Source organism: Pseudochaenichthys georgianus, chromosome 17 (genome assembly GCF_902827115.2).
Source record: "Pseudochaenichthys georgianus chromosome 17, fPseGeo1.2, whole genome shotgun sequence".
In the NCBI taxonomy this organism is placed as follows: Eukaryota; Metazoa; Chordata; class Actinopteri; order Perciformes; family Channichthyidae; genus Pseudochaenichthys; species Pseudochaenichthys georgianus.
Genome location: NC_047519.1, coordinates 11,115,013 through 11,139,616, shown reverse-complemented (window position 1 = coordinate 11,139,616; position 24,604 = coordinate 11,115,013). Strand labels below are relative to the sequence as shown.

At 40.3% G+C, this 24,604-nt stretch overlaps 2 protein-coding genes across 2 annotated transcripts; one reads left to right on the top strand and one right to left on the bottom strand.

The window, feature by feature from the left end:
- Positions 1–534: 534 nt before the first annotated feature.
- On the top strand, positions 535–4,572 carry LOC117462377 (peroxiredoxin-6-like). Its single transcript, XM_034104583.2, has 5 exons — positions 535–766; positions 2,019–2,175; positions 2,664–2,813; positions 3,188–3,334; positions 4,278–4,572. The coding sequence occupies exons 1-5, from the start codon at positions 675–677 to the stop codon at positions 4,404–4,406; spliced, it is 675 nt and encodes a 224-aa protein (XP_033960474.1). The 5' UTR covers positions 535–674; the 3' UTR covers positions 4,407–4,572.
- Positions 4,573–4,674: 102 nt separating this feature from the next.
- Positions 4,675–24,450, bottom strand: fggy (FGGY carbohydrate kinase domain containing). The gene is made up of 16 exons (XM_034104581.2): positions 24,363–24,450; positions 23,856–24,049; positions 20,996–21,107; positions 18,749–18,900; positions 18,467–18,555; positions 17,022–17,137; positions 16,583–16,711; positions 15,740–15,843; positions 14,970–15,077; positions 14,080–14,141; positions 13,400–13,562; positions 12,643–12,717; positions 12,419–12,539; positions 12,110–12,204; positions 6,957–7,018; positions 4,675–5,878 (listed from the first exon to the last, which is right to left on the bottom strand). The coding sequence occupies exons 2-16, from the start codon at positions 24,036–24,038 to the stop codon at positions 5,797–5,799; spliced, it is 1,653 nt and encodes a 550-aa protein (XP_033960472.1). The 5' UTR covers positions 24,039–24,049; positions 24,363–24,450; the 3' UTR covers positions 4,675–5,796.
- Between the last annotated feature and the right edge of the window lie 154 nt (positions 24,451–24,604).

Sequence of the window (24,604 nt, the reverse complement as noted above, 5' to 3'; positions counted from 1 at the left end):
ACCTGTGGTCAGATTGATTGATTGATTGAAAATTGTATTAACAGATTGCAGAATGGGTACAGTACAGCTCAATACACACACTTGTTAAGATGCAGACCAGAAAAAGACTTTCATCTTGTTTACATCAGGGTCCCCCATTTTAATTCATCATAACATATATGACCTACATATGACATACAGATAGATTACATTTTCATTTTAGATTCAGAAAAAACATATATCCTGCTCTACTACGACACACATACATCATGCAACCGGTCTGGAGTCCGGATAAAGGGGTAGCCTACATTACCATAAATTATCTTGGAGTTTTAAACGTATGATTTCTTCTTTGAAATCTAAAACAAATGCACTGCATCTAAGCAATAAAAGTAAATGTTATCATTAAATTGCCGATAATACATGAGCATATTATCGTGAAAAGTGCTGTGTTTATACAAAATGCTCAACCTTATGTAGAAATCTGGCGTACGCGTGCGTAAATTGGTCATTTGGAAACATCGAGACAACCAATCAACGAAAGCGCACCGCAGAGTCAGATCGTGGTTTATTATACGTGTCCTGCAGGTCACAGACCGTTGATGATGATGTAAATAGAGAAGCTTCCGTCTCTTCTTTGTTTAACGCTGTGATCAGAGCTGCACAGAGACGCATTCACGGTCACTACTCTGAACATGCCGGGGCTGCTGCTCGGAGATGCGTTTCCTAACTTCGAAGCGGAGACGACAATTGGAAAAATTAAACTCCATGAATTTCTCGGTGATTCGTAAGTAGGCTTCTTGAATATATGGATATTGAATGGTAGAATATACTGTTACTAGAATGCGAGAAGGGGAAGGAGCTTCCAGTTCCTGCTACTGTTCTGACTTCTGTTTCTGTGATGCATTTAAACGTGTAAAGGTTGCATATGTGCTAAAGTCAATCAGACGGAATGCAAACTCCAGTAAATCCAGAGGGTGACTAAGTACTCCACACCACATTGTATGAATATTAAATAACAAGTGACATCAGGACAGCAGAAACTCAGCATATCTTCCCTCGCAAACTGAAAACCCATAATTTCGATTGTACCTTGGCAATGAAATTATTGCAGGAAAAAAAACGATGCACTTTTTGAGTTAATTTAGGCCTCGAAACTGATTCTCCAGCATTAACTATGATATGATCTTGCTTGAAATGAATATATCTGCACTTTCCTTGTTGTTCGGAGATGTAATCTTATTGTAAATCGCTTCAGACAAAAGTTTCAACTAAATGATATGTAATGTAATGACAATCCTGCATTCCAAACTAGTTCTCAGACTGCACAACAACCCTTTTCAGAATAATATACAGTATATTATATTAAGTGAATTTTAAATTACGTATATATGAATGCGTTTATCATATTCATGTTGTAGCTGATAAATGAGTAGATTTGTTTTGTGTATTTAGCTTGTCAGTCTAACCAAGACACTCATCTTGACCTAAATGATACATTATTTGAATTGTCAAAGTAACTAAAGCTGTCAGACACATTTAGTGCAGTTTCTTTATGGAACTAAACCTTATTTTTGCAACATTTGCCTCTGAAATGCAGTAAAAGTAGAGAGTACCAGGACATGGAGTTACTCAATTAAACTACAAGTACCCTTAAATAGCACTTAGGTAGAGTACGTGATTCAATGTACTTAGTTACTGTCCAATATATAATATCAAAAGCATCAGTAAGGAGACCAGGTCAAACCTTGAGTCCCTCATTGGTGCAGTCAAATTGCTGACCTCGTCAAACAAGGTCGTTAATGTCATTGTTTTTGGAACACCAGAGTCACGCAGAGGTCACTTCCTGTGTCAGGTGCATCGTTCAGCTGCATCCTATTGTGCAACCAAGCAATACGCCACAGCACTGACCCCAAAGTTACAGATTTAGGTCAAAAGAGAGGAAACTGGGTCAGACAGAAACCGCAGTTTGCACAAGAATCAAAGACCCTGACTGACACCACCTGACGCATCCTCACGTATCTCTCTGTTTATTCCAGATGGGGGGTCCTGTTCTCCCACCCCAGAGACTACACCCCGGTGTGCACCACAGAACTGGGGCGCGCGGCCAGACTGAGCACTGAGTTCAGTAAACGCAACGTCAAAATGATCGCCCTGTCCATCGACTGCCTGGAGGATCACCACAGCTGGAGCAAGGTGTGTCCAACTGTGTTTAGTGCAGGTCCAGCTACACACTGCAATGCAGTCATATCCATCTGATGACACTAGAATGATATATACCCAGATCTTAAAGGGGCCCAATTATGCTTCTTGGGGTTTGCCCTTTTCGGTAGTGTATTGAATGTGTTTTTTTTTGCGTGTAAATGATCTGCAAAGGCTAAAATCCCAAAGTTCCCTCCAGAAGGAGTTTCTCTCACACACATTTAGTCACATTTAATATAAACTGAAAGCAGTTTAAATATATTGAGTCTAGACTGCAATAGCTTCAGATAAAACTAAGTTATGACAGTTAGGAGTTGTTAGGCAACTTCAAATAAGTAAACTGAATAGCACACACAATTGTACCTCCTCTGTGTGTGCCGCAGTATACATACCTCAACATAGTTGTTCAAGATGATTCTATTCAAGACATCAGAGCTCCACCAGTGTAGCTACTAACAAAGGTCTATGTCTCTACAAACTAGGACATCCTGGCATACAACTGTGAGGACTCGGCCTGCCGCTCGCTGCCCTTCCCCATCATAGCGGACAGTGAACGGGAGCTGGCAGTAGCTCTGGGCATGCTGGACCCAGATGAGAAGGATAAAGATGGCCTGCCGCTCACTGCACGCTGCGTAAGAATCTTCACAGTCAAATTCAGTTTGTTTTCTATTTATAGGCAGTAGGGCATGATTTGCACCATGTGATCATTGTGGCAATAACATGGTAAATAATGTAATAATGCTGTCTGATGAATTCATCTCTTAATTTAGATGTTGTCTTATTTTGTGTCTTACCAATTACACTATTCAGTTTTGGCCCAACAAGGGTAAAGCTTAATGCACCCCTGATTAACACTATATTTTAAAGGTGTATTATTAACAAATCAACTTTTCATGTTTATATACAAGAGCTTTCATCAGTACTGGTATATCGTGACACTATTAGGCACCATTCAAACGTAATATACTCTCATGCCTGTGGAGTAATTAGTAGTGTCTCTGTTTAGGTGTTCGTCATCGGCCCTGACAAAAGGCTGAAGCTGTCCATACTCTACCCGGCAACAACCGGACGCAACTTTGACGAGATTTTGAGAGCAGTGGATTCTCTCCAGGCCACCGCAGGGAAACGAGTGTCCACACCTGCAGACTGGAAGGTAGGTCACACCCGTGTGTTTGTACCAATCATTTCAGCAGCTGACTACAGAGATACGATACGATATACTTTATTGTCCCCGTAAGGACATTTGTTCTGGACTCCGTCCTGCAGTTCCGCATACATGTACATATACAAACATAGTAGACATTAAGAGACATACACATATCGTCAGTCATACACCGTTTGAACAAACACAATACACAGACGCACATACTGACAATGGCGACCTATTGCACAACCCTCATGGCCAACATTTAAAAAGTACATTTGACTACATTTCATTTCATGTGAATGTTAGCTTAATGGACATAGATAGGAATGAGTGCTTATAGCGGTTCAGCCTGCTCTTGGGAGCCCTGAATCTTCTACCAGAAGGTAGGAGCTGGAGTTCTGGGTGGAGTATGTGGGTGGGATCAGACACCATTTGTTTTGCCTGTCTGATAATGGACTGCTCGTATAACATCATACTGGCCTTCAATGCTTTTCATGTGACTGGGTCAGGCCCCTTCCTACATCCAGGACATGGGTACTGGAAACATGAACACTCCAGCATATTCGCTCCACTCTATATCGGCCAATTGGTTTGGTAATCATTCACTGCGAGTGGGACCCAGGTACCCCTCAACAAACAACCTCCCGATTGCTATCCTGACTCCAAAATGGTAGAACGAGCTCCCCATTCACATCAGGGCAGCAGAAAGGATACACAAACTCTGTTGCAGACTGACAAAGAACACCTGATTTTGGACTGACACCTACGTAGCATGTGGTTTTTCATATTTAAAGGCTAACATACTTGCAGGATCTTGCTTTTTTAAATGTGTATCTTCATAGTTAAATGCACTTCTTGTAAGTTGCTTTGGATAACTAAATGAAATGTAATGTGATATTCACCTGTTGCCACACAGAATGACTTTTCTTTTTCATTCGTCTCCCTTCAGCCTGGAGACTGTGTGATGGTTCCCGCCAGCATGCCTGAGGAAGAGGCAGCCGCTTTGTTCCCAGCCGGTGTCTACACCAAAGACCTGCCCTCTGGCAAGAAGTACCTGCGCTACACCCCGCAGCAGTGAGCACGACGCAGACACACCCGACAGTCACTCATTTATGTCACAGTCAGTCAAGCAGCTCTCAATCTGGGACAGGACTACATCGAGTGCTGCTAGTCTGTGTATGCGGTAGACGAAACGCCTTAAGAAATGTGTCCGATTCTTTTTTAAATAAAGTGATTTTAAAGTATGTACAACTCTGAGAGTCAAAGCTGCAATGTTCAGCCTACTTTCATAATGGGGATTGTTTTTTGAAAGAAGGGGGAGGCTTGAGATAGGAACATATATTTTGTTTATATTTAAAGATGTAGCAAACAGTTTATTGTATAGAAGCTCTTATTTTTCTAGGGTGATACTATCAGGGATAACCTAATTCAAATCTAGACGTTATTGTTTATCCACTTCCTCTATTTTCTTAAGAGGAAGTGGTTAAAGGTGCTAGTTACACAAAGGATGGCTGCAAGAGGAAATGCACACTACTCTTTTTGAGGAGCAACTATACTTCATGAAACACAGTAAACGAATCAGTGTTTCAAATGTTTGAAGGGGCCCTATCATGTTTTGGGGGGTTTACCCTTTCCTGTAATGTGTCATGGTTTCCATGCATGTAAATGGTCTGCCACGGCTAAAACCCAAAGTCTCTCTCCTAAAATGGTCCTTTACATAAATGTTGCATTTTTCTTGGCCGAATTGAACATTTCACAGAGAATGTTCATTATATTTTTACTGTATCTACTTGTAATGATTGGATTTTGTCCCTGTGTCGGACAATCAAAGCTTCTTTTTTAGCCTTACACAATAAATGAGCCTTAACATGACATTTCTAAAAGTACCGTACAGAGGTGTGTTAGCTTTTCCCAGCAGCGCCTCCCTGTCCTTTCTCCACCTTGATGTAGTTCTGTTTAAAGGCTCCTCACCGTATAGACAGCATCTCCGTGACCAGCAGACAGTAGGACAGCAGAGGCATTACAAACAGGAAATGGAGAAAGGACAAGATGTTTAAAAATAAATGTCACCAATGAGTGAGGGCACACTGAATTATATATCATAAAATACATTAGTTTGAAGTGACAGTGAACAATGTCCTTTTAATGATTTATTAGGAATACATTTGAAGGTACTGGATGGTGTTGGTCTTTGGACGAAGCTGAGGGGCCACTCATGCTGATGTCACCACATTTACCCCCCCCCCCCCTCCTCTTCATGGAAAGATACAACAGCTCTTCTCCACAGGAGGATTTCTGTCATCTGTTAGACTTAACTAACAAACCCCCTGACAGAAACGTAGCCTCAGATTGCTGTTTGTCGTCATCATCAATATCAGACAGAAAGCACCAAGGTTAACAATTGTGATCTCGTTTCCAGTCATTCGTCATCACGATTACGTCAGAGTGAGTCAGTCCCAGCAGCCGAGTCATCTCTGGCTCATGAGGGCCTGGTACTCCCTCTGGTGGGCGAACAGTCGCAGGAACACTTTGTTCTTTCTCTCATAGAAGCTACAAAAACAGAAAGAAATGACGTGATGTATTTATAATGAATTACATTACTTGAACAAAATACATTTGAAGAATAGCCTCCTATATGCACTTTATCTTTTTGGACAATTGTATCAGATCAGATAATAGAGTGAACCCTAGGCTGGCTGTTAAATAATACCAAAATGAACACACAGTACAAAATGTTTATCAGGGACCGGTGTGACTGTGCCGGTTCAATATTACAGACGTTTTGGTCACAATCTTTTTATATATACGGTTGACTTTGCATATTTAATAGCAAAGCAAATTGTCTTTCCTGTAGAAATAAAGAAAAGCATATATAAAAAAGCTTTAGAACATCCCAAATGTGTACGTTAAAGGGGCCCTATTATACTAATTCAGGTTCATATTTGTATGTTTTGCCTCTCTTGTGACATGTCTCCATGCTTTAATGTTCAGAAAGCTCTTTACTTTTTCTCATACTGCCTGTGCTGCAGCACCTCTTTTCACCCTCTGTCTGAAACCAGAGCCCAGTCTGCTCTGATTGGTTAGCTGGCCGGCTCTGTTGTGATTGGTCGACCGCTTAGCGATATCCCGCCCCTCACGTTGAATGTGATGGAGCGCTAGCCAATAGAAGTGCGAGTGCTCAATAGTGATGTCACTGTGTTACGGAAGTAAACAAATGACTACAATGTAGGTGTTTCAGGCAGGCATTAGGCACAAGACCGTTCTAAAAGATGTCCCGTTTTACTATGACATTTCGTATTAATCATTTCAAGATTTTTTCGGAATTTGGGTTTAGCACTCGCTGTTACACCAATTGTTGAAGCGCAACCTTCTTTACCAAAACATAAAATATATCCATTTCTAAAAAGCAAACATTTAAGAGATGAAATGAAAAGGGAGAGGAAAAAGATATGAATTAATCACAGAAAAGTTAATAAAAGATGTTGAGGAGGCCAATATTTGTGTTTTATAAAAAAAGAAAATGGTTAAAATGGTTGATTATGCATTACATTTTATTGAACATTTCCGTTAGAATCTCACAGACCATTACAGCAACCATGACTTTCACCAAAATAAATCTCTGTCTTACCTCCGGAGCTCGCCGTCAGGCAGAACAACTTTCCCCACTTTAGCCATCCTCTCCATCGCCTCCTAAAACATAAATTGCAAAGACAAATATCGCTCAATAAATCATGAAAGGCACATTTGGGTTTGGGGCCTGGCATGACCCAGTTTGAGTTTTGACACGAGCCAACTGCAGTGGTTTGTGTGGCTGAGTTCATGACTAATGCATACACTGCCTTCAAACATACAACACAGACTGAGTGTCCAACTCGATTTCATCATGGGCCACATTCGCATAAAGGTTGCACTCAAAGGGCCGGTTGTAACTATATAAATATAATATATATATATATATAAAATATTGTATTATATTACATTATTGCCTCTGAATTGGATTATTATCGGATAGGATAATAACTTGCAGGTCACCCTTGAAAAAGAGATATTTTGATCTCAAGGGGCTTTCACCGGGTTAAATAAAGGCTACAAACAAACAAACTTAGTAATTAACTGTCTGAAAGCAGAAGTCCAGGGCAAATAATTGCAAGTCTCTTCAGTGCCATGTCACAAAACGAGATGCATTTTGGGACATGTAGTTTATGGGCAACCTGCTTCTGTAAAGTGGCATGTAACCGTATAATAAACGTATTATATTCTTTGCAAGCTCTTGCGGGGCCACATCAAATGAAGTCGCGGGCCAGATTTGGCCCCAGGGCCTTGAGTTTGAGACCCCTGCTGTAGAGTGTGCAGCTCAGAGGATCACACACAGAGTTATGGCTGGAAAAGCGCTGACAGGTGCAACAATAAAACAAATAATATCTGGCTTAAAAGCATTCCATTGTGCTCCAAAATCTGGTACTGAAAAACCAAAGGATGATCACATGACCTAGCAAAAGATTCAATAATCACTTTTTATCTTAAACATATTTTACACTTAAAGAAATGGCAGTGTCACCTCAGAAAAAAAATCATATTTAGAAATACTTTATTTATCGGGGGGGAGGGGGGGATATTAGGTTTACTGACAGTTTTTCCATTTGAGACAAAATAAATAAAAAGTGAAATAAAATGAAAAATGTATACAAGCATTTGTAGTAGGAATATGCTATAAAAAGATGAAATACATTAAAGTAAAATATAATCACGTTTTTAATAAACATAAAGATTTGAAAAAGTGAAAGATGTCCAATAAAAGGTCAAATAAAATAAAAATATGTATATAAACGTAATAAATAAGATAAAACAAATAGAATAGAATGCAATAGAAGTTAAAATAAAATGAATTATAATAAAATATTGTATAAACATACATTAAAGGAAAAATGTCCAATAAAAGAAAAACTTTAATAAAAATGTCTGCATCCTATAAACATTACTGAATGACTTAAAGGTGGGGTAGGTAATTCACTTCAGAAACACTTTTTGTTATATTCCATGGAATGCTCTTAACACCCGATAGCAATGAATAGTGATCAAGTCATGTCAAGTGCTTTGCCAAAAAATCCATAAAAAAAATAAATAATAATAATTTCATTTAATCTGTGGAAGCCATAGTACTGTAAAAAGGCGCTAAAATGATTGGATGGCCTACCTGCCTGTCAGCCTTCCATCTGTGCACAAACTTATCTCGTGCCCTCATTGGTCATGTGCGCGTTCGTGTGTGTTGGAGGAGGGGCTCTGTAAGGAAGTCTGAAGGAAGGGGCAGATCTTTTCCGGTTGTGTACTTTCAAATTCTAGCGCACTCGAGCTGGTTTCTCCATTCTTACCTACCCTACCTTTAAGTCATTCCTTGACTTAAATCATCCTAACAGTTTCCCTTTGTCATGAAAGACATTAGAGTGAAAACACGTAGAATTCACTCTGGGTGTTAAGATTGAGACCCTGTGTGAGTCTAATGGAATCCATCAGGAGTATGAAAAAGTACATAAATACAAATAAAATGTATAGTAATTATAATACAGATAATAAATTATATTTATGTTCTGAATAAACCGCTCCAAATCCCTGTGAACGCATGCTTACACATGGTGTTAAATACAAACACATGACTGATATAAATGAACACCGCTGTCCCCCCCGCAGCCTATTTCTCCCGGTTATCTCTTGTGTGCATTAGCATTGTTCTTATATTGTATTGTTATTCTTCTTGTTGTGTATATCCTGGCAATTGTATAGTAAAAACACTTGTGTGGCTGAATCACTTTATACTCAGCTTTTGGGTGTTACCCAGCAGATGGAGGCATTGAGTGAGCAATAGTGAGATCTGTGCTTTGTGAATTTTGAGGTCAACTTTATTAGGGCTATAAAATATGAACGTTGGATTCCACACTACTAAATACATTTCAAAATAAACACCTTTTTTTAACAAGGGAACGCTACTTATTTCACCCTTGTTTAGTTTACTCTTCATTAGGAGAACTACAGACTGTGGAAACAACCGGATAACGTCTGCTGTGGCTCTGGAGACAAAGCTGTTGTTATTTCCAGTTTGGCATGACATTCAACTGTTAGCCTGGTCTTCATTACAAACTGGAGGTGTTAGTATGCAAGAAAGCCATTTAGAAGGCAAATGAGAAGTTTTTCCAGTTTGGAAATGTAGGACTGTAGGATGTGTTGTAAACATTTTGGAAGCAAGCTGTTTAATGCCACACACACAAAGTGGTTTGATCAAATGTTTAAAACAAAACACAGTACATCCTTTCTCATTGAGGATGAGGTTACTGTTTTTTCCCACTTGCATGAAACAGCAAATGCAAATTCCCATTGTGACTATTCATGATGTCGAATTGTATTTCCAATGGATCCCTACTACATATACACTGACACTGGATTTAAGTGAAAGAGAAACCAAAGAGACATGTTTATGTGTAATTGAATAATGGATAATTGTTTGCGGATCTGTGTGATGTTGTGTAAAGTTTTTTTTAAAAGAAGGTCAAATATATCTTGTAATCTAGTAAAAATATATCAGCAACTGGTCTTTTACTTTCCCAGGCATTTATTAAAATGATGACACATCACTAGTGGCCCCTGTTGGACTGAAGTTGCACGAAAACTCATTGAGATCACATGTATACTGTAAGTATACTTTATGGATTATTAGAGTCAGGGATAACTAAAAAAGGAGCGAAGGACGATTGCATTTTCAGAATAAAGTTGAAATACTGACTATTATCTTGACATTTCAAGATTCACATTTTAACTACTAGCGCATTTACTGAAATTATTTTTGACTTCATTCTAAAAGACATATACAAAATGAGAGTGCATCACTTGGACGGATACAGTAATGCATGATTATTTTTAAAAGTTGCATTTAGCTACCTCAGAAATTCATTCCTGATGTTATGAGTTATGTTACCCATCTCATCAACACTTCTCTAACTTCTGGTCACTTTCCAAACAGTCTCAAGGAGGCAAGAGTAAACCCTCTCCTAAAGAAACCCACTCTCAACCCGTCTGATGTTATAAACTACAGGCCTGTCTCTCTCCTCCCGTTCCTGTCTAAAACACTTGAACGCGCTGTCTTTAAACAACTCTCCTGTTATCTCCATCAGAACAACCTTCTGGATCCGCACCAGTCTGGTTTCAAGGCAGGTCACTCCACAGAAACTGCCCTCATTGCTGTCACTGAGGAACTGCACACTGCTAAAGCAGCCTCCCTCTCCTCTGTCATCATCCTATTGGACCTGTCTGCTGCATTCGACACGGTGAAACATCAGATCCTCCTTCGCACTCTCCAAGAACTTGGAGTTTCAGGCTCTGCACTTTCCCTCCTCACCTCATACCTCACAGACCGTACCTACAGGGTAACTTGGAGAGGGTCCGAGTCCGACCCTTGTCAATTAACTACAGGGGTCCCTCAGGGCTCTGTCCTTGGTCCCCTCCTCTTCTCTCTGTACACAAACTCGCTCGGATCAGTCATTAGCCCGCATGGTTTTTCATTGCTACGCTGACGACACCCAATTAATTCTGTCCTTTCCCCGCTCAGAGACCCAGGTTGTCGCACGCATCTCTGCTTGTCTAGCAGACATCTCTCAGTGGATGTCTGCTCACCACCTCAAGCTCAACCTTGACAAGACTGAGCTGATTTTTCTTCCGGGAAAAGATTGTCCCACTCTTGACCTAACAATCAACATCGGCACCTCTATTGTTTTCCCGACTCAGACTGCAAGGAATCTGGGTGTGACCCTAGATAACAACCTGTCCTTTACTGCAAACATCGCTGCTACAACCCGTTGCTACAGATACACGCTTTACAACATCAGGAGGATGCGTCCCCAGCTGATCCAGAAAGCGACGCAGCTTCTGGTCCAGGCTCTCGTCACCTCACGCCTAAACTACTGCAACTCCCTCCTGGCTGGTCTACCTGCATGTGCCATCCGACCTCTGCAGCTCATCCAGAATGCAGCGGCTCGTCTGGTCTTCAACCTTCCTAAATGTTCCCACACCACACCGCTCCTCCGCTCACTTCATTGGCTTCCGGTAACTGCTAGAATCCACTTCAAGACAATGGTACATGCGTACCATGCTGTGAATGGATCTGGCCCTTCCTACATCCAGGACATGGTTAAACCATACTCCCCAGCACGTGCACTCCGCTCTGCATCAGCCAAACAGCTCGCTGCACCGTCACTACGAGGGGGACCCAAGTTCCCATCAGCAAAAACACGTGGGTTTGCTATCCTGGCTCCAAAATGGTGGAATGAGCTCCCATTGACATCAGGACAGCAGAAAGCTTAGACACCTTCCGGCGCAGACTGAAAACTCATCTCGTTCGACTCCACTTCGAGCGATACAACTGCTAACAGAGCACTTATATACTAATAAAAGGACTGGCTTATCTAAAGCCAGTTGAGTAGCACTTGAAATGCTTGGCTCTATGAAACCTGATGTACTTATATGATTCTGTTTTCTTCAAGTTTGTGTCTTCCTGGTCGAATGCACTTATTGTAAGTCGCTTTGGATAAAAGCGTCAGCTAAATGCAATGTAATGTAATAATGTTGTAGCCTCAACATTACTTTGAGAAAACACACTAGCTCTTATACTCTTTCATATAAGGATAGTTATCTGTGTCAAATTTAACCCAAAAAAAGTCTCCAACCTTTTTTTTTGCCTAAGCAAGCCATTACACTTGTAATGCTTTTAGTTAACAAGCTGTGTGTGTGCCACTCCACCTGTATGCTGCTGTAGTCCTGTGAAGCACATGCACCCAGGACCGCTGCTCCTATTAACACCGCCTCTTTCTGGTCAGGCAGCACCACAGGCAGTCCTGAAAAACACAACATCGAAAAAGTGGCATTAGCTAAGGCCTAGGGACCTTTACTGTTCAAACGTTTCTAATTCAATATGTTCACTTTAAAAGAAATTATAGAGATCGAAAAAGTGTTTGTGTTATTATTATTTCCATATTTTAGATGAAATGTATTTGTTGCTATATTGTCATCCACAATATAAAACCTGTCATTGTTACTAGAGTAATTTACCTGTAGCATTAGCGTGAATCTGGACATACAGAGCATTTTTGCTCAACCCGCCACACAGGAAGAGGGTCCTGATGTCATGTCCTGCTTCCTTCATGGCCTCCAGAATATGAAGCGTACCAAGCTGAAATCAGATCCAAAGATAATCCAGTTACAATTCAAACCTTCTTTTGCCCTTTTAGATACCAAGATATCTGACTGAAGTGATTCCAAATAAGAACACTCACAGCCAAGGCTTGTATAGTGGCCAGATATAGCAGAGCCAAGTCATCCAGGGTTTGGGAGAGCGGCAGCCCGATCACCTGAGAAACAGATAGTAGTCATTCCAGCAAAAATGGCTCAGTGCTGAAGAGTAGGAGTCAGCAGAGAAAAGGGATGGTGAAAGCAGAGCTGTCATTCAGGCTCTGGTATCTGAAATCAGCAGTGATTCAGTACAATACGCAGCAGCTCCCTTCCAGGAAATACAAAACTGGCCTGGAAACAATCATTAGATAACTGAACACATAAATAATCTCAAGTTTTTTCTTTGCATTGATTATACTTCTGTGAAATCCTGAAGTAGATCTATATTTTTGTATGAGATGAGTATTGATTGTGGTGCTTTACTAAGTGAGCTGATGTAATTAGCTGCTAGCTTACTGTATTGTGATTATATTACATTATATATTTAGGTTAGAGTATTTTTAAAAGAAGAGTATAAAAGTATATTTTGGGGTTTAGTTCTATCATTTGCGTGATACCTCTCATGTCTGTTGTACGTATGGAAGTGGAGCTGGGAGCTAGTTAGCTTAGCTTAAAGAGTAGAGGCAGAGGAAACAGCTAGCCGTGTGCTGTCCAAAGTTCCAAAATTATTCTAAAGGCTTAATTATGATCAAGTTATCTCATCAGTTAAATCGATTAATAGTCTACATTTGTATTTTATGAGATGAGAACTGACCATGAGCCTTACTGCGGTGTTTTTGCGAAGTTAGCCTGTTCCCTCACCATGCCCTTCAGGTTGGGGTCAGCCAGGGGCGACCTGTTGCCGTGGAAGTCTGGCCACACGTGAAGGCTGGAGCCCAGCAGGTCCACAGCAGATCCAGAGTCAGCCATGGAACTCAGGTGGCTGTTCAGGTAGGTGTACAGGTTCTCGCCATTTAAGGGACATCTGGGGAAATGAACAAGTAACAAGTAAGTGAATGCAGAGAATAGGCACAGTAGTCAAATCACAGGTGTTTTGCCTGAAATTATTTACAACTTTTATTTAAATCTAAGTAAATGTTTAGAAAATAAAACCGTTAAATACTTTTGCAGCTTTCACAGAATGTTAATTTTTACTTTTTCAATATATTTTACTTTCAGATAAAGAACAATAAAACAAAGTTAGCAGAAACATTGTTTTTGGTCCTCAGATATTAAGGGAAAATAACAAATACATAATAAATGCAAAAAAGAATTCCAAGTCTCAAGGTATGAATTTAACAAAGTCGTGAACAGATGCTGAAATCATAACACAATACCAGAAAGAAAGAAAAGAGAAATGTCATTCATCTACAAGTGGGTCTGTAGGTCTTTAGCCCACAACCTCACTAAGCTTATTATCTTCCCAAAGCTTACAGAACATTATCATACGTCAGCAGGACAGGGATGACAGCTGTGTTTGAATGTGTTTGGCATCAGCTGACCTGTGCCGTGCCTCTTCCTGGAGCTGCGTGTAGGCTGCGTGGCCCTTCACCATGTGCTCCATCTGAGGGAGGAGAGAGCAGCCTCACAGAGAGGATTACAGATGATGCGGCTGATGACACACAGGCTTGTGTTGCTGCAACTGCTGATTCAATTCATTGTTAAATCTATACAATATTTGCTGTTTCCTATGTAAAGTAACTAGAGCTTCAAGTGATATTATAAATTAAACAGACTGATTTGATCCCTTGTGCCTCACTTTAAGTTAGTCTGATGTCCTTTGAGGTCAAAACATAGAAAGAAAAATATCAAATATTAATATTTTATTCCACTTTCACCGTCTTAAATCTTTTAACCAATTTCAGTCCTGATAACAATATTAGTTATTTTTTAGAACGGTAACCCTTCAAATGCCCGTCTGCTTACATAATGTTACTGTTGTTTTTAATTAAAACAATTGTTTTGTTGCCTAAATACAAAATGCGAGGGAGATATTTTTTTCACAGTTTCGGATATGTTGAGGGTAGGCGATATCATTGACTTTGGAAATCAGGAAATCATGAAAATAACATGTGGGAATCTAGAATAAAAGTTCAATATAATAGAATGCATGATTTGATGCTTTATTGGCATTGGGTTGTCTCTATTTTTGCTTCACTTTTTATTATATAATTACTAAAAAAGGGCTTGAGGTTAATTCTTCAGAACTTCAAAAACAACCCATATGCTTTCATTCAAAAAGCACAAGTGAGGCTTTAGGTTTCATGCAGAGGGCTGCATCACGTCTGTGTGTCTTTTGTGTACATTCAAACAGGGATTGCACACATGTTGTGTCTACTTGATACCGTTTCTGTTTAGTATAATCCTGCATCAAGCTCAACAGTGCACTGACCAGCCTTCCTGTGGCGCTCTGGCCCCCCTCGTTGAGCCACATGCCCGGCACCATGGCAGACAGACAGGGCCCCCACACCCCCGGCACAAAGAGAGGCTGCTCGCTGATCTGATGCACGTAAATAAGAAATTCACATGAGCAATCTACAAGGAGATAAGCACAGCTGAAGTAAAAGGCTGCACAAAAAACTACAATTTCAACTTTAACAAACAAACGATTAACCATTTACACAACAACGCTAAAATAATATACAATATTTATTACTAAGTCATATATAAATTGAGAGTTCATGTATTAAACAGAAACATGTACAAGCTGAAAACACTAACTAAATACACTGAAACTAATCTAACCCTAACTACTAAATGGCCTCAACACATTCATTTCATCAGTCTAAACATTTACAATAGGTACGATTGAATAAATACAGAAGCATTTTAAGGCAAAATAATTGAACAAATAAAACACATGTCCATTATGTCTTTTGATTCTACTTCAAATGTTTAACCATTTGCTATGTATTGCATTGACATGAATCACTCCTCCAATATACAGCTATAGTGTAACTGAATTTCAATAACAATAAAAGAAAAACTGAATAAATATGGTATAAATACAAATACTGGCCCTGTCATCATCATCATGGGAAAGGGGGTTATTCAGTTTGCTTTGAATACATTGCATACTTGCGTATTAGTATAGAAGGTACGGTATGTTTTAAATGAGTTCACACCATTTCTATAAAACACTTATTTAGGATCAGCACTAACCGCCATGTGACAGGTTGATGTCCCGCAGATCATCGCCATGCGTGATGTGATTGGCTGGTGCTCACAGGGCAAGTTAAAGCCTTTAACATCTGCACCGATCACACCTGGAAACCACACATGTATGTTGCAGGGGTAAAACACACGTGTTTTGTGTTTGTTTGTCCTCAGCACTCCTGTTCATGGACAAATTATGTGCAGATAAAAAAGCTTTTGATGCGCTTCTCTAACCTTCACGTGGCATGCGGCACTGACACTAACTGCTGACATAATGTTTATCAAGCTGGTTTCAGTTAAGGCTGGAGGGTTCACCTACCCACGAGGGCAGGGGGGGGCCTGCATCCCTGTGACAGGCCCGACCACTGAGAGTGCTTCAGAGTGTTTCAGCCTCTGACTGAAAGGACAATGTGTGATGGGCAGAGGTCGCTGCCAGGGGTCAGAGGTCAGGGTTCATGAGCAGTTTATCTGCCAAATCAAAACCAGATGGTGCGGTGTTCTGAGCGCCAGCCCTGAAGCTAGCAACGTGCTAACAGAGGCAGTACACAGCAGCGCTGGTGAGGAACAGACACGGGCTAAATGACTGGATATTACAAATGGAGGTACGTTATACACAAAGGTTTGGGAAATGCTGATTTGGAAAGATCCCTTTGTTTTTAGACTTTGGGTCAGAATTGCTTTCTTTTTGCACAAGAAACTGACGACTATTCCATGTGCTGTGGAAATGAGCTTGTCCATCCCCCCAACTATGTATACATTTATGCCCACAAAATATCCGCTTAAATGTTTAACTTAAAGCTGTGTGACACCTGGAAAGACTGGTTCAAAAACAGGGTTCAGATGTAATACCGAGGCCGCCAGCATGAGCATCAATGAGAGAAGCCCCCACTGCAGTCCCTGTCTCCAGACCCAGATCTGCTGCTGCCTCCTGGGAGAGGCCGTCCCCCAGAGGGCTCCCTGGAGAACACGTCACGTTGCCTGGAGGACAGAAAACAGCTTCAATAATCAAATAAGGTCTCCTGTGTGGGTGGTTTTCTTAAAATGGTAGAATATACAATCAGTAGGAAGAATAGAATAGTTTAATGTCATTATACATGTACAATGAGATACATGCTTCTCCCTTTCAAGGGTGCCATCAAAACAAAACACAACAAAATACACGCAGCATACATACTTAGGAATAAGGGATAAAGGAATAAAGAATAAAGTGCAGTAATTATTTCAAGGAGTATAAAAATAAAATCTGTAATAATAATAAAAAATAACCTTTTTAGTCAACGTCTTTTACCTATTTTGGAAAAGTTGTTCTCCAGGAGATCCTCCAGTCCAATGCTCGTCCAGAAACCAGCGTCCCATCCTTCAGAAGGGCAATAAGTCCACTTGCACACAAGAGTACACAAAGACCTGCGAAACGTTCATGAATAGTTATTAGTTGGACATTTACTATTTTTTGTTATGTACAAAACATACAATTAATAGGTGCTACTTAAGCCGTTAGACTGTGGTCAGACAGCAGCGATAACGGCCCGTCTACACAGCGGCGTGCGCTGACGCTTGCCGGCGGGCGTGTCTGACACTCGACCAACAACCAATCACATGAATCTCCCGCCCCTGACACACAAGCAGTGGTTTGATTGGCTAGAGCTTGTACTGGCATATGATTCGATTGGCTGACGCTTCTGCCGAGGCGTCAAAAGTTGAACATTGCTCAACTTTTGCAGCTCCACGTCGCTTCCCATGATGCATTTCGGCTAAAAGTGACGTCACCCCATTCAAAGTGAATGGGGAAGCGTCAACGCACGCCGCTGTGTGGACGGGCCGTAAGACCTTGGTGATTATTATGAAACACTCAAAACAGACTTGAAACTAACTACATAAAAATCTATTAAAATGTCTTTGTCTTTCTACTGATTCCAATCTCTGGTTTGAGATGAAGAAATGTTTTTTCAAAAAGAAGCTGTTATCAACTAACCATGCCTTCTGGGACATGTATGACTTTGTCCATGACACACCAGAAGATAAAGCGAAAACCCATGCTCATCAACTGCCAATTGGAAACGACTAAAGCATGATTTTGGAGGGAAAAGGGTTTATCATGTCCGTTAACGCACTGAGGTCACCTTAACGACCTCTGGTCAGAGCCACAGAGAAGGTGCATAGAATGTGTTTGCGTTGTCACTTTGTCACTATTGGTTATTGTGGGTGTGTTGTGGTTCAGATCCCCTGCACCTGTCACTCAGGCGTTTGTTTGTTTTTGTCACAGAGAGGGGCGAAAGTTGGGAGCCTTTATTTCTGGTGACTGCAAACACATTGCCAACACAACTTAAGTTTCGGTAACCTCGTCTCAGTCAACAGTTTTTTTCAATGTGTGTTTCGTTAGATGCCTGACATAAGATCTGGAGTTACAAGCTTAAGAGATGTTCACATTGTGTTGTCAGTGGTTACCCCGTTGGTGATTGTCTGAACTTTCTATGCGTTGTTAAAACGGCGGTTGCTAACAAGTGACTAAATGAGACGACCAAACGTCATCAGTCAAACCTGAGCTGAGATGAAGTCATGTGATCGTGATGTGGTTCTATCTGCTTAGCTTCACTATTATAATACTGTAGTCAAGTCTTTGAGTTCCACTCTGAGTTGCGTGTTTTAAACACATATTACACGTAGACACAATGAACAGAACGGGCTTTAACGATCAGATAGCATTAATGACTATCATCCCATAAAGAAGCTCACCGTGTCAGAGAGCCAGTCGCTTTCCAGGACAGGAAGTCTGGAAGGTCCAGAAAGTGAGAAGCTTGGTTCCAGCAGCGTGCTCTTAGATTCTGACAGGAGAAATGGGTTTTCAAAAGGCCGGATCAGTAAGTAATGGCAGCGTGAGTTCAACAACCAAACAATTCAGAAAGCTTCCCAAGATCAGAAATACTAAAACAAAAGCACACGCATGCTGAGCAGCTCACACAGACCGCGACAGTGAAGCAGAGATCAGGGCCTGTGGTGACCTCGCTTACCTCTCACCTCTTTGAGCCACAGCAGCTTGGGGGGCTGCATCTCTGGCGACATGACCCCCCCCACCCTGCTGAGGACCCCGTGGCCGGCGCTGGTTATACGAGCGGCCTGCTCTGCAGCGCGATGGTCCATCCACATCACCACGTTCCTCTGTGGGTCACCTGGGGACGAGAGGAAGGGGAGATCAGTTTTAGCGAAAGCAAAACAGAAATAAGATATGCAAAAGAACAGCTCATACGACAACATGGTGATGAAATCTAATCATTTCAAACAAAATTGGTTTCAAATAGTTATGGAAGCAAGATTATTGAGATGAAACGGTTATTGTGCCATCTTCACGTTTCACGGTTTGTCTTGTGTTCTAAATCTTATGTTACAGCGTGGCATATTTGACTCATAGTAATACTGAGAGTAAAAGATACCGGAATATATGTTGTAGTTTTCAGTACTTTGTGGCATTAGTGATCTATTTTGTATTGGTCTCACTTATTTAAAATATATGTATCTTAAGTCTTTGATGTTTATTTGTTTTCAGTGACAACATACTGTAGTTAATTTAATTTATTTGAATGCATTAACTTAATATTATGATTTTAAATGTGAAAATATATTTATTTTATATATATATATATATATATATTCTGTAATATATTATTAATAATGTGTTTTAATTATTTTAAATGTTTTTTTTTACTAAATTATAATTAAATAATAATAATAATTACAAAGAAATACAAAAAAATGCATCATGTTTCCAAAGTCAGCAAGCAATGATGTTAAATAATCCTGATTAGGATTTTTGCCATAAGCATTAAGTCCTAGTTTATACTTAATACGCCTGAATATTACAGATGAAATTATAATATTAAATATGGGGATATTAGTGGATGATAAGCAATTCTGTTGTGATATATTTGTAATATCTAAATATAATCAATAATTTAACCTGTCTACCTGGGTCCTGACCTGGTCCATCTTCCTTAATTGAAAAAAACCAACACATGAATAACGACCAACTCCGAACTGGGGATCGGTTCTGTCGCTGACCCTGACCTCTGACCTCGCTGTGGAGGAGGGGCTTTACCTTCAGGGATCAATAAGCTATCCCATTACATTCATTAAAACAACTTGCACAAGCTAAACTCAACAACGGAAAGGTTTCACGACAAACTCTAGAAAAGTTCAAACTAAATACATTCATCATTTAAAAAATACATTCATCATTTAAAAAAACACAATTAATTTCAAACTTAACAATCCAATATATTGTAATATATAAGTGTAGCTGTATCACAATTGAAAAACCTCACAAGCAGTTGATCTGGTCAGGATAAGTCTTTAATATCCTCCCCTCGGTGTTGTTTGGCTCATGGTGCAGAAGTGAGAAACGGATCCAAATGAACAAAACACTGCTGATCATGTGATATACAGAACACACTCACAGTGCTGCTATTTGTGCAGAATGCTGCTAACTTTTATTTATCCAAGGGGCGTTATAGTTTATGATCAACTTATTTAAGACTGATTTTTTTACACAAAATACAAAAAGTGTCCTATCATTTTATATCTTTTAAGTAAACAAATGGTTTCTGAACACAAAGTGACTCCAGTATGCATAGTGTCTTTTTTAAGAGTTTAAGATTAGGAAATGATCAGTAATGGTTTTTTTGGTCAGGAAATCTCACGCCTATTATACATGATGTTTTCCTGAAGCAAAACATACGAGTGCTATGCAGAGGTGGGAGAAGTACTCAGATCTTGTACTTGAGTAAAAGTAGAAGTACCAGAGTGTAGGAATACTCAGTTACAAGTCCTGCAATCACTCAAGCAAAAGCCCAAAAGCATTGGCATCAAAATATACTTAAAGTACCAAAAGTCAAATTAGTCATACTGCAAATTGGTCCATTTCAGAATAATATTTATTATATGCTTTGATTATAATTGAATTTACTTCAGGTGTAAGTAAAGTCTGATTTAAGTGTTGATTATATTTCACATCATGAATACAAATCTGTAAAGTAACTAAAGGTATTAAACACATGTAGTGGAGTACAAGTACACCATTGACATCTGAATTTCAGTGGAGTAGAAGTACAAAGTAGCAAGAAAGTGAAATACTCAAGTTCAGCACAAGTATCTCCACATTGACCTGTTACAGTACTTGAGTACATGACCATAGTTACTTCCCACCTCTGGTGCCATGTGGGCTCCAGACTAAAGGTCAGACTGTACGAGTAACACTAATGTTTCACTCACCTTCCTGACTGACTGGCACAGGCTGGAAGCGTTGGTCCAACACCACGAGAGAGCAGGTGGCATCGAAGCCGATCCCTCGTACCTGACTCCTTTCCACACCGCGGGTAACTCTCTGGAACAAGTATAAAAGGTATGATATTATGCTTTAACACCTGCATGCCTGTGGTGTGACTGTAGGAGGACATTAGCTGGTCGGTTAACACATGTTTGCACAATGAACTCCAACCATATGAACTTGTAACCAATAGACTACCTTTACGGTTGCCAGGGAATATTTGGACTGTTAAGCAGGAGAACTATTTTATACGTTCTATACAGTACGTATGATTTGGAAAAAGGAATTAAGATTAAAAAGAGAAAAGACGTGTTTTAAAAAAAAACTATGCTCCCTGTACGAACACACCTCCCGCCAATTTGTAAACGTAAAGCCATAAGCTGCCATTGAGGGCGACTATAATTACTCATCAAAAGAGTACGAGCAATTCATGAATATAATAACTGAAATAATATAGCTAAAAGTTCAACTATTACCTTGAAGTAACTGGTAAACAGTTTGGAAAAATAGTTAAAGGTGAGAATTAAACGTATGAAATATGAGCTAAGAGCAATGAATAAACAGCTAAAATATTAGCAACAAATGATGAATACATATTTGCTTAAGGCATTGGATAAACTGTTAAAATATGAGTTCAAAGCAATGGATAAAGAGTTCAAATTACAAGCTAATAGTAATAAATAAATAGCTGAAATATTAGCTTAAAGGTCCCACGTCATGGCCATTTCTACTGATCATAGTTCCATTGTTGAGGTCTACTAGAATAGATTTACATTGTTCAATGTTCCAAACTCACATTGGTTTCTCAAACAGCATCTCTGTATAGTCTGTGTATTCACTCTCTGTCCTACACGGCTTGTTGGAGCTCCTGCCCCCCCCCCCTCCCTGTGAGCCCACTGTGCTCTGATGTGTGTTTATGTGTTACAATGGCGTTTGTTAGCAACCAGAAAATGACGCCAGTAAGGACAAACGGATGAGAATGCTGCGTGGGGTCTGGGTGCCGTGTTGGCGGGACGTTGGGGGGCTCGCTCCTCCGCCCTTTGAGACTCGAGGAGCGGACAGTGTGAGCTGTATTACTGGTGTCGTTTCCTGGTTGCTGCGTGGGGTCTGCGAGTGTGTGGCGAACTGTGAGTGGAGATCCACGCAGCTGCGGCTGAGAAAAGATAAGGTTGAGTGTGCCGGCGAAACTCTGCGGAGTATCGTGGCTGAGAAAAGATACGGCTGAGCAGGGACGTGCACAGGTACGGGCTAATGTTGCCCGGGCAATGGCCCTTTTGCCCTTTTTGGCTGACCTGCCCCTCTGGAGAGAGCAAGAGGTTTTTTTTCTTTCTGTTGTGGCTGAATCAACACGATAAGCCCACAATTAGTATTGTAGCGTCTCGCTGCGATAAAACACACCTTGTCAGCGCTGTCACCTGCCCCCAGTCACGTGACTTTGTTTACAATCTGACGGCTGAAAGCAATGGACAGCCTTCCGGCCTCATATGGCTATGCTATGGTGATTTTACCAAATGCCTGCCTGGCTTCTCCCCGGGTCAATCTGTCGCCGGAAATGTCCCCGTTTTTAAATATACTTATATTGATTTTGAGTTTTCTCATGGCAGTTAGAGTATCGGGGACAAACCAGGGGACTTTACTTCCTCTTGACACCGTCGGTTATTTACAACAAAAAATAAATAAATATACTTGTTATTGTGCTTCTGTCTTTCTGTGTCTTTTCATCTGTAAACTCCCTCAAACGGGGTCGCTCGCTCTCTTTTCTTGATCGCCCTCTCACGGGTGAACAGTTCACTGTCCCGCTTCATTGTAGGATTTCTGCCATGTCTCTACCACTTTAGTTTGACCATCTCTGTTATTAAGTTATGGAATACTAAATAAATAAGTAATTAGATACCTTACCGTTACTGCGCTCATAAAGAATGATAAGAATAAGAATAATGCGTATTGAACTGGTTTCATTCGTGAGTTTATTTAAGAAAATTACATAGAAGCCCTATTTTATCAGTATGTCTGCACAGCAGTTACAATGGTCAAACTACATTAAAACAGAATTGTCTCAATTTTTTCTTTAATAGTTAGTAACATTAGATATTTTAATGAGATAAAAAGGGGAAAGGGCAAAACAAAAAATGTCCCTGGTTTTCATTAAAAAGCTCTTTGTTTGAGTGGGGGAGGCCCTTTTTCTAGTTTAGAGCAATAGCCCCCCCACATGTCTGTGCACGTCCCTGCGTCCATGAGGGTTTGTGACTCTGCAGACTGTTCACATGCCTAAAAAGCTACATAACACACGAGGGGACGGTAATAACCGGAAAAGCATGACATGGGACCTTTAAAGTAATGGATACAAACATTTAAATATTAGCTAAACGTAATGACGAAAACTAGTTACAATTGTAGGTTAAATAACTTAATAAACAGTTTAAATATTAGCTAAATGTACTGGATAAAAAGATAAAACGTTAGCTTAAAGTTATGGATAAACATATGAATAATTAGGTAAGGGTCAAGAATAAACGGTTCAAATAGGAAGTTATTTTAGCTAACCGTTTGTCATTTAAATAGTTTCTAAATTAGCTAAAAGTAAAGCATATAGAAATAAACTAAAAGTAACTTCATTGATAGAAATGGATAAATAGTTGAAGGTTCCAGCTCCCCAGTCTTAGTACCAAGGTTAATGTGAATGCAAAAATAAACAAAACCAACCTTGAAAGATAAAAAAAAATCCCTTTTATGTTGTGTTAGCCTACATCACAGTACAACTACAGAACACATTTTGGGGCGGGGGCTTCTCCGAGGTCAGCCTACCTTGACAGCAGTGCAGCATTTGTCCCAGATTTCAGTGGAGGACTGCACATAGTGGTCGGTGAGGGGCTCCCAGATGCTGATGGGCTGCTCTGCGGTGCTCTCCACCCGGCCTGCCCGGGTGACCAGAGCCGCCCTCACACTGGCAGTGCCCACATCCACCCCCACATAGTACACCTCTGCCATGAGGACAGCAGCTGCATGCAGAGAGGGGGGAGAGCAGAGGACCCCAGGATTGATTATTAACCAGGTTACATTGTCAAAGTCAACAATAAATGGACGGTTTCGAAACAGATAGAAGTAAGCACAGATATCAACGCATACAGAGTACATTACTGTTAAATGTGTATGTTTCTGACAATCAGACACTGACAACTTGATCTGATATCGCTGCAGCAACAGAGATTTTCTACCAATCATTTGCACAGAATAACTTCTCAATACACACAACAGAATATGTAAAACAGATGTGACGTTTTTATACCACCACGAACACAACTCTGAATTTACCGGCGGATTAAAATGTCCTTTCAGCGAAGAAGACACTCGAAGACACCACTTTTGAGTTTCTGAAAACCGTACTTTGTGTTGGAATCTGTGGCTGCTACGGAAAGCGAAAAATACCAAAAAGAGCAAATTCGATTTTGCGATGAGCCATATCACTGAGCCGTGTAAAGTCCGACTCCGAATCACGCCATATAACCGCCCTGGTGTATGGTCGTTTTTAATAATTATAATAATAGTAATTATTA

Excerpts from the sequence above, each read along its gene's own strand:
- fggy (XM_034104581.2), bottom strand. The coding sequence starts at position 24,038 with ATGGCAGAGGTGTACTATGTGGGGGTGGATGTGGGCACTGCCAGTGTG. Across the intron at positions 16,712-17,021 it reads GAACAACTTTTCCAAAATAG|GCAACGTGACGTGTTCTCCA; the intron begins GTAAAAGACGTT and ends TCTGTCCTCCAG. Across the intron at positions 15,078-15,739 it reads CATCAACCTGTCACATGGCG|ATCAGCGAGCAGCCTCTCTT; the intron begins GTTAGTGCTGAT and ends TACGTGCATCAG.
- LOC117462377 (XM_034104583.2), top strand. The coding sequence starts at position 675 with ATGCCGGGGCTGCTGCTCGGAGATGCGTTTCCTAACTTCGAAGCGGAG. Across the intron at positions 767-2,018 it reads CATGAATTTCTCGGTGATTC|ATGGGGGGTCCTGTTCTCCC; the intron begins GTAAGTAGGCTT and ends TGTTTATTCCAG. Across the intron at positions 2,176-2,663 it reads ATCACCACAGCTGGAGCAAG|GACATCCTGGCATACAACTG; the intron begins GTGTGTCCAACT and ends TCTACAAACTAG.